Source organism: Antedon bifida, chromosome 10 (assembly GCF_963402885.1).
Source record: "Antedon bifida chromosome 10, ecAntBifi1.1, whole genome shotgun sequence".
Lineage (NCBI taxonomy): Eukaryota > Metazoa > Echinodermata > Crinoidea > Comatulida > Antedonidae > Antedon > Antedon bifida.
The window spans coordinates 313,338-321,866 of NC_136235.1; the positions used below are offsets into that span (position 1 = coordinate 313,338).

Here is an 8,529-nt window from a genome sequence, read left to right on the forward strand (position 1 = left end):
GTTACTTACTTACTATAAGAATATAAAATGTACGTACCTGGGGCGCGTTGGGCCGGATTTATCAAACTTGCTTAGCAAAGAAATCGTCTAAACTTTGTCTTAAATCCTCCTCAATTTTACTTAAGTCAGATTTATTAATATATCTAAGCGAAAATACTTCCTTATTTTTGCCTTACGAAAAACACTCTGCCTTGAGATATGTGGTACCTTACATTTTTTCGCAAAAACAATGACGTCGAATAGCCCCGAATTGTACAATTTCATTGTGATACTCCTACTCCGTTTAATGTTGAGTATGTTATGAACTCCGGGCTAATAATAATAAATTATAAATACATAAATTTAAACAACTTGAGAAATTAAAATCAGAAAATTCGACTCAAGGATCAAATATATTAATTTATTTAATTTATTTACATACCATCAAATAAAAATATTCATATATACCTTCAATTTAATTATACTTTGTGCAAAAAAATACCGACACATATAAATAAATAATTTACAATTTTTAGTATATATATAAATTTGTTTAAAATTTAAAAATATCTAAAATACACAATCAAATAAAGAAAGACGTACATGGCATTGTGCCAATAGGCATAGATAAAACTTTGGACTTATAGACCCTGCACTTGAATAATATAATGGCACGTGGGCAACAATGCCTTCAAACGTGGCGCCTTATACATCGTAGTTTCTTATTGGCTGATGCGTTTAAACGCAACGAATAAGTTTACCAAAGAGCGTCTCCTTGACAACATTTGCTGACGGTCGCTCACTTGGTGAAGCATGCCAACATTGCTTGAAGAGGTTTACAAACCACTGTTCATTTAGATTCACGTTATCAGGACATTCTGGTCTCAAACCGTACGCAACCACTGCAAATATGACCACGTGCATATCTCCATCATACGGTTGTTCACGAACCATCATATGCCACAGAGTTATACCCAAGGAATACATATCTGCTTTAACGGTCGGTAGACTACCACGTAAAAGTTCTGGTGCGCGGTACGTATACGTACCGGTTAAGTAAGATCGGTCTGTGATACCAGTAATAACCACACCGTTCTTTACTTGTCGACAACATCCGAAATCAGTTATTTTACAGCTATCATTTGGTGAAATTATAACATTAGCTGGTTTGATATCTAAATGCGCCAAACAGTTGCTGTGTATGTATTCTAAGGCGCTCACTATATCAAAGGCATACTTTGCCCTGCGCTGAAGTGGAAATCGTTCAGTTGGGTCATTAATACATTGTAATAAATTCCGATCACCCGCGTACTCCATAATTAAAAAGCAGCCTTCTTGTACATCAGTTGGGTCACTTGCTGCCAATATTCGAACAATGTTTTCATGAACTAAATTGACAGCTTCTAGTTCGGCTTCAAAGCTCTGCACTAAAGCTCGACTTTTTCTCTTACTTTCATGCATGTATTTAATCGCTACATTCCTGCCGCAATAAGTACCTTTGAAAACTGATCCAAAACCGCCTGAGCCTAGGTGAGCTAACTTGTCCAGTGAAAAGTCATCCTCGTTTACCATTCGTTTTTGCTGGCAGTTGTTGTTATTATTACCGTTAATCGAGTCCAAATGTTGTGGTGTTGTAGGCCTACCTGGTTCGACAGCAAGAGTCTGAGAAGAAGCGCATGGAACCAACTCAAAGCCAGCTTGTCTTTTCAAACTTCGTCTTGGTGACATTATTTCAATTGTTTGACAAACGTTAGTAAATTCAACACACAAATATAATGCTTTTCGTAATATTTTAGTCCTCTTATTTTGCTTTGTTGAACTGCCTTTAACGAGTGACGTGATTTGTGTATTGACATTGTTTTTATTGCAATACATTTGCATTTCCAGCTTGTCTTGAATAATTATAAACTTGAGTTTCAACAACGCCACCTGTCTGTTGAGTTGAGCAAGGATACTTTCAAACAGCTTCGTCATCTTGTGTTCACATTCAAGTTAAACAACAATTGTTCACATTCAAGTTGAACAACGAATTATAAGAATAGAACTACTACAATTTTCCATTTGACACTAATCACACTATTACGTCATTGTTCAACGTCAAACTTGTTCAAAATGAAAATAAATCTGAAAAATAGAACAAAATGTGACGCTTTTAGATGAAATTTATCCAAATTTTTCCATTGTGTGTTAAAAGAACACGAGAGAAAGCCTTTTATGTGAAATAATAACAACATATTTTCAACATGACCAGCTATAAATTTGTAATAGTCCAACGCAATCAGCAACAATTGCTAATATTATTTGTTCAGTTAAGATAATCAATATCACCAAAATATAGATAAAATTTAACTTACATTTAGCTATCGTATGCTGCTGACAATACTGCTGCAGGATTACCATCCATAACAGTGTTTGAAATATTAATTGTGAAATTAAACAATATTGCTCCTGGACGTTTCGGATGGGAACCGAGTGTAATCGATTATACAGTGTGTGATTCCGATACATAGCAGGCAACAGTTTGTAGTTATTGTTTGTTTTATTGAATTCTAACACCCACGCCAATCGTTTAGCATGCACTCATCATACCATCAAATATAAGTCAGTTGGATACAGACACTCGTTAAATCACTATTTATACAGGTAATCGGTTTAGTGAAATAACAATTACTGCGTAATATTGATACAGTGATTTGATGACGTCAGCTTCTGCCATTTCACACATTACATATTGCTTTGGTAGTTATGTATTGCAACAACAACCCAAAATGCGCACTTGTAAACATAAATTCCGTTGAATTATATACAATTAATAGGAAAGACGTCAATACATCGCTTTTTGGTATTCAGTATAAAAAATCAACTATGTTTTTTTCGGGTTTTTTTGTGTGTGTACTTATTATGTATAACGTATATACGGAACAGATTCCACGCACGAATTGCAGATAGCTGAGGATCGATGTACCGATACACGAAAAGTGCCATTTATTTGTATCCGATATAGACCTAAGGAAATATAATCTACAATGCTGAATTGATAGGCCTACTAATTTATACAATTGGATGAAAATAAAATGATTTTAAATTACTATTCTATGTATTGCGTGACACCGGCATACACTTTTCATGGTCATCATCGAATAAAATCTATTGATTAATCCGACACGGCACGCATCGGTGATTCAGAAACCAAAGTTTACTATCCTGTAATAGATGATACCAGATGATCCATATTTCCCCCAAATATCAACAAGTGCTGGTATTAATTAGTGAACCAGGATTGCTGCACGTTCATTAATATTAAAAATAATAAGGTAACTTTTAGAGAAGGCTCCGGATTGAATATTATATAGCTAACAAAACAACTACTTTTCACAGAAACCAAGTCATTCAATAATAATGTATTCGACCGGCCAGCACCAACATCTTAACATAGGCTTACATACACTGAATAAAAACTTGACAAGGCATACTCCGGGTGTACATTCGCTAACTCAAATGAGCCAGCTATTATATAATTTTCCGTGTTATAATAATGTTCCAAATTGGCATAGGCTACTAAAAAGTCTAAACAGAAATTAATCCTAAAAACTTTTTTTTTTAATTGAATACTGTATTGTCCCCTGATTGTTTTGTTTAAATATGCCATCTTAATGTCATATTTCCGAGAACCATCGTCTACACAGGAGGAGCGCACCGTACCTTCTAGTGAATATTGAACAATAAAAGTTGTCGATTGTTTTGACTTAATCAGCCGCCCATACCCTTTTCTAAACATAAAAAAGAGGGCGTAATTACAGCGTCCCCCGTGTGTGCAGTTCGTCCCACTATCGCTATAAAATTTAACTAGGCTAGGCCTAGCTAGGCCTAGAACTGCACGTATTACAGTATTTTCTGTTAAACATATGCTATATTCTGCATTTTATGCATATAGTGTATATATTTGTTCATGTAAGTAAGTTAAAATAAATGAATAATAACAGCGTTTAATTCGTAATACTAATAATTAATAAATACTCTAATATAATAGCTAGCTAGGGCCAGGCCTACTACTAGTCTAGGCCTCTAGTCTAGCTAGCCCTAGTAATAATATTCTCGCGGGGATATGATGGCTTGCCCACAGGCAGGACCAGGCCCAGCTAGCCTAGCCTAACTAGAGTCGAGTGTAGAGCAGGAGGCCCTACATACAGTACGACCTACTTTCTTAGATACCCAGCCTATTCTATATGGATGCAGTGAGTGTAGACAGCAATCCGTGACTGTAGTACTGCCGAGTAGGCTAGCTAGTCTAGAAACTTAGCAGCTGCAGGCTGTGTTTTTAAAATTTGAAATACAATAAATAATAATAATACTATTAACACTTAAACACAGTAAATAAATAAGCTAGTTAGGCCATTATTTTAATTTTTTTTTAAATAAAAATTCGCAAATTAAGTTTAACATTTTGAGCTCATCACAATTATAATTAAAATATTTCAATTGATAAAAGTACAGTAGCATTTTTTGAGTGTGTGATAATTGCTCGACTTTTGTTACAGGTGGCATGGTTCCATTGATGGTGATTTCAGTGAACTGAAGGGATGGATGATATTGATATACACAACATAAAATATTTGCAAGTATTGATACCAAAACTTGATGACAGCAATATAGAGAGCACGAGACAGGATTACGGAAACTTTAACGAGGACCTGATAGATAGCATGATGTCTGGCTTATTGGAAGATGATTCCAGTATGGAGTTACCACCATCAATGACTGGTAAAAAACATTCATTAAGTAAGAATGTTGGCAAAAAGAAAACTGTTAAGAAACAAGACTCTTCTTTACAACATAGTAAAGAGAGTGGACATAATTCATTGAATAAAACAACAAAAATGTTGAATAAATGTTTAACTTGTGGGCAGCGATTTAAGGATAAAGAGACTCTGTCATTCCATTGTGCGGCCAGAGGACATGCTAATCCAAACGATACAAATGTCACATCCATTGATAAGAAAAAGACGAACTCCAAGCAACAAAATGTCTCTCTGAAATGTGGAGAATGCTCTCGAAAATTTAAAGACATTGAAGCGCTTAATTTTCACTATGCAATGTCAGGTCACACAATGTCAGGTCATGCGATGTCAGGTCATGATAAGGATTGCACGAGTGATAGTCAAGAAGAGAATAACACACCACCAACAAACATCAAACTCCCGTGTGGTAGTTGTAATAAGAAGTTCAAAGATTCTAAATCTTTGGATTTACATTTAGCGCTTTCAGGACATTCTGATAATAGGGAATCAAATGAACTACAAAAACCTGAATCAAATGAACTACAAAAACCTGAGAAAATGCAAAAAAGGCATTCAGAAAAAAAGGATGCTGAGAAAACACAAAAGGGATATTCAGGAAAAAGAGATTCAGAGAAAAAACCAAGTGAAAAACAAAAATCTGAAATGAATGGAAAAAGAAGAAACAGTAATAAAAGTGATTGTAAAAACACTTTTGAGAAGCGAAACGAAATATTCAACTGTAATGGTTGTAGGAAGAAGTTTAAAAGTTTGAAAGAATTAGATATGCATTATGCTCTTAGTGGTCACACTCAGATGGAGACAACAGAAACAAACAAAGCAACAACAACAACCAAAAATAATAAAACTGACTCACAAAAAGCCAAAATACTTAAAAATGGAAGTTCACAAAATGAAAGAAAACCTTCAACAAAATCAAGCTATAATTGTTTTGAATGTGGGAAGAAATTTAAAACTTTAGAAATGTTGAATTACCATGAGGCCTTAAGTGGTCATGCAACTAAGGAGGAAAATGATTCAAATGAAGTGAGTGATGTTGAGAAAGTGGACGAAGATGATGAGGAAGTGGACGAAGATGATGAGGAAGTAGATGAAGGCGATTATAGTCACAGTGAAGAGCTATCTGATGATGAACAAGTACTAACTCTCAATGAAGGTATCGTTGATATACTTTGCAGTGTTTGTACCAGGAAATTTAAAAACAAAAATGCATTGTATTATCATATGGCAATATCGGGTCATGGAGCATCAAAACTAGGATCAGACAGAGCTGTAAAGGTCAAACCAAGGTCAAGAATTGCTGATCTCACCAGTAGCGATAGCAGTAGTTCAGAAGAATCTGAATCGGACATTTCCGACGAAAGTGAAGAAGAAAAACCAACTAAAAATAATAAAGCACAAACAAAGTCTATTACAAAACCAAAGTGTGCAACTTGTAAAAAACAATTCAAAGACACCACAACATTAGAATTTCACATCGCTATGTCTGGGCATTCAGATAATACTAACATAAAATCAAAAGGACGCCCAGCAAAGGATAGGACCTCTAAAAGCACCAACAAACGCAAAACTTCTGCATCACAAAATGCTAAGAAAGCAAGAGGCAGCAGACAAAAGGCAGTACAAGAAGAAATACAATCTGAAGATGATGACTCAGCAGAAAAAGATAAAAAAAGACAATGTAAAGAGTGTGGTAGGAAATGCAAAGATCTTCATGCATATCAATATCATTGCGCAATGACAGGGCATGGTAGCACAGCCGTCATTTCACTTGCAAAAGTGGACCTTCCAGCTAGTAAAATACAATCTGATGATACCAGTGATGATGAATCAATTGACATCAAAAGACCTCGCAAAAGACAGCGACGAAAAAAACATTCTTCTGACGATGACAGTGATTACAATGAGGGCGCTAGTAGAGTTAGAAGCTATCAGAGTTTCATGGAAGAGGCATCTGTGTGGGATAAATGGAACCCAAAAAAAGGAATCCCATGTCGACGTTGTGGATTGCTCTTTAAAAGGACTGATGAACTTAAGAGACATTTACTCACTACATCTCACAAAACAAATGTGCAGGAGTAAACACAATCAACATCAGTACATGCATGTTGCATTGTGTAGTGGTCTCTCCTAATTCATACCTTAAAAGACATTTTGTTTAAAAACGTGCACACAAATTATTAAATGTTTCTTCATAAACTGATTAGTTAAGAGATATTGTTACTTTGCTCAAATCCTTTAACTTTTATAAAATAGGTATCAACAACAGGTTGTTGTATCAATACACAAACATTCCATTCTTAGTCATGTGCTTAGTTTACTATATTAATATCAAGATTGCTTTCTTTTAAATAGGGTAATTTATTTGTTTGCATACCTCATTTGTATCAAGTCATATTTCAATTGAAATGATTTGTTCATTTTAATGTACAAAATGATTGTTCCTATATTAGTCACGGCAATGTTGATTTCTTAATGCATCAGTCTGATGTTTATTAATTAATAAATTATACTAAATCATAGTATATAAAGTGACTTTTGAAAGCAACTTTTGTGTAGAGTTGCAAATGTCTCGTTAGTGCCATTAAAACATTTTGTAATTTTTTGGCTTATAAAAGATTGTACAGTATTTGAACATTGAGTTTAATTTAAATGTGTAAACTATAATAAGATAATAAAGTATTAAAGATATAAGTGTGTGTGTGGACAATAAGCCACGTGATTTTATAATCTATACAATAAGATTAAAGAATCTTTTAATAATAATTCTTATAGATAGAACTATTTATGTCATATTTGTCATAGTACAGTAGTTTAAAGATTGTAAATATTATTGCATGCTATAACCTTAATCCTTACCTTTGGCCTATTGGATTCTTAAACCAATTGTGTAAATAGTCTTATTGATTTTAATCATGTTTTTCAATTTCATAGTTTTTAGGTTTTGTCTATGTAAAGTAGAGCTATATTTGGGTCTGCCATTCAAACGTTATCTTGTTTAAAAGGAAAATGATTTATGCATGTGATAAATAAAACTCGATTCCCAAGGATGGATTCAAAAGTTTAAAGTACATAAGTTGTTCTCTCATTATTTGAAATATATTTTAGCCAAAGCATCAACATAATTTGATAGACTTAACCCAACTATTCCAGATGTATGATAAGTTTACATTTAGAGATTTACAATGTGTGACTTGCTTAAAGATGTTTTTTATGGTGGCATCTACTATTGTATAATAAAACTTACTATTCAAACTATTTTCTTGTCAGTGTGATTAAAAACCTTTCATTGCTGCTAAACAAATCATAGTGTTCCAAAGCTTTTTAATTAAAATTACAGTTTTCAGATTGCAGCAAGTTTGACCACTGTTTCTGATATTTGTGTAATATTATATAGGGCTACAACTATATTTTTGTTTAGTACAGGCTATTTCCATTTACACAAACACAGAGCAGATGGTCAATTGAGCAGAAACCCGCTTTCTTTCTCCCAGTTTTCTGCTTACCATTATTGTAAATTAGTCTTTTAGTAAGATTTATAACATACTTCTATACGTATTCCATAGTTATAATACAGAAACATAATGATTTTGTAATGTCTATGGAACAACCTTGATTTCCACTTGGAACGAACACTAAACCGTTAAATAAATAAATTATTATAAAGGATATAACATGAGAATGGGCTCACTACATATTGTGAAATGACTATGGATTTCTGAATTAAATAAAACTGTGTGAACATAAATAAAAA

General features: G+C 33.8%; 2 protein-coding genes across 2 annotated transcripts; one reads left to right on the forward strand and one right to left on the reverse strand.

The window, feature by feature from the left end:
- Positions 1-379: 379 nt before the first annotated feature.
- Positions 380-1,968, reverse strand: LOC144853863 (serine/threonine-protein kinase mos-like). Its single transcript, XM_078711716.1, has one exon. The coding sequence runs from the start codon at positions 1,951-1,953 to the stop codon at positions 718-720; it is 1,236 nt and encodes a 411-aa protein (XP_078567842.1). The 5' UTR covers positions 1,954-1,968; the 3' UTR covers positions 380-717.
- Positions 1,969-3,796: 1,828 nt separating this feature from the next.
- LOC144854362 (uncharacterized) lies at positions 3,797-8,439 on the forward strand. Its single transcript, XM_078712311.1, has 2 exons — positions 3,797-3,930; positions 4,518-8,439. The coding sequence occupies exon 2, from the start codon at positions 4,560-4,562 to the stop codon at positions 6,855-6,857; it is 2,298 nt and encodes a 765-aa protein (XP_078568437.1). The 5' UTR covers positions 3,797-3,930; positions 4,518-4,559; the 3' UTR covers positions 6,858-8,439.
- Positions 8,440-8,529: the final 90 nt, after the last annotated feature.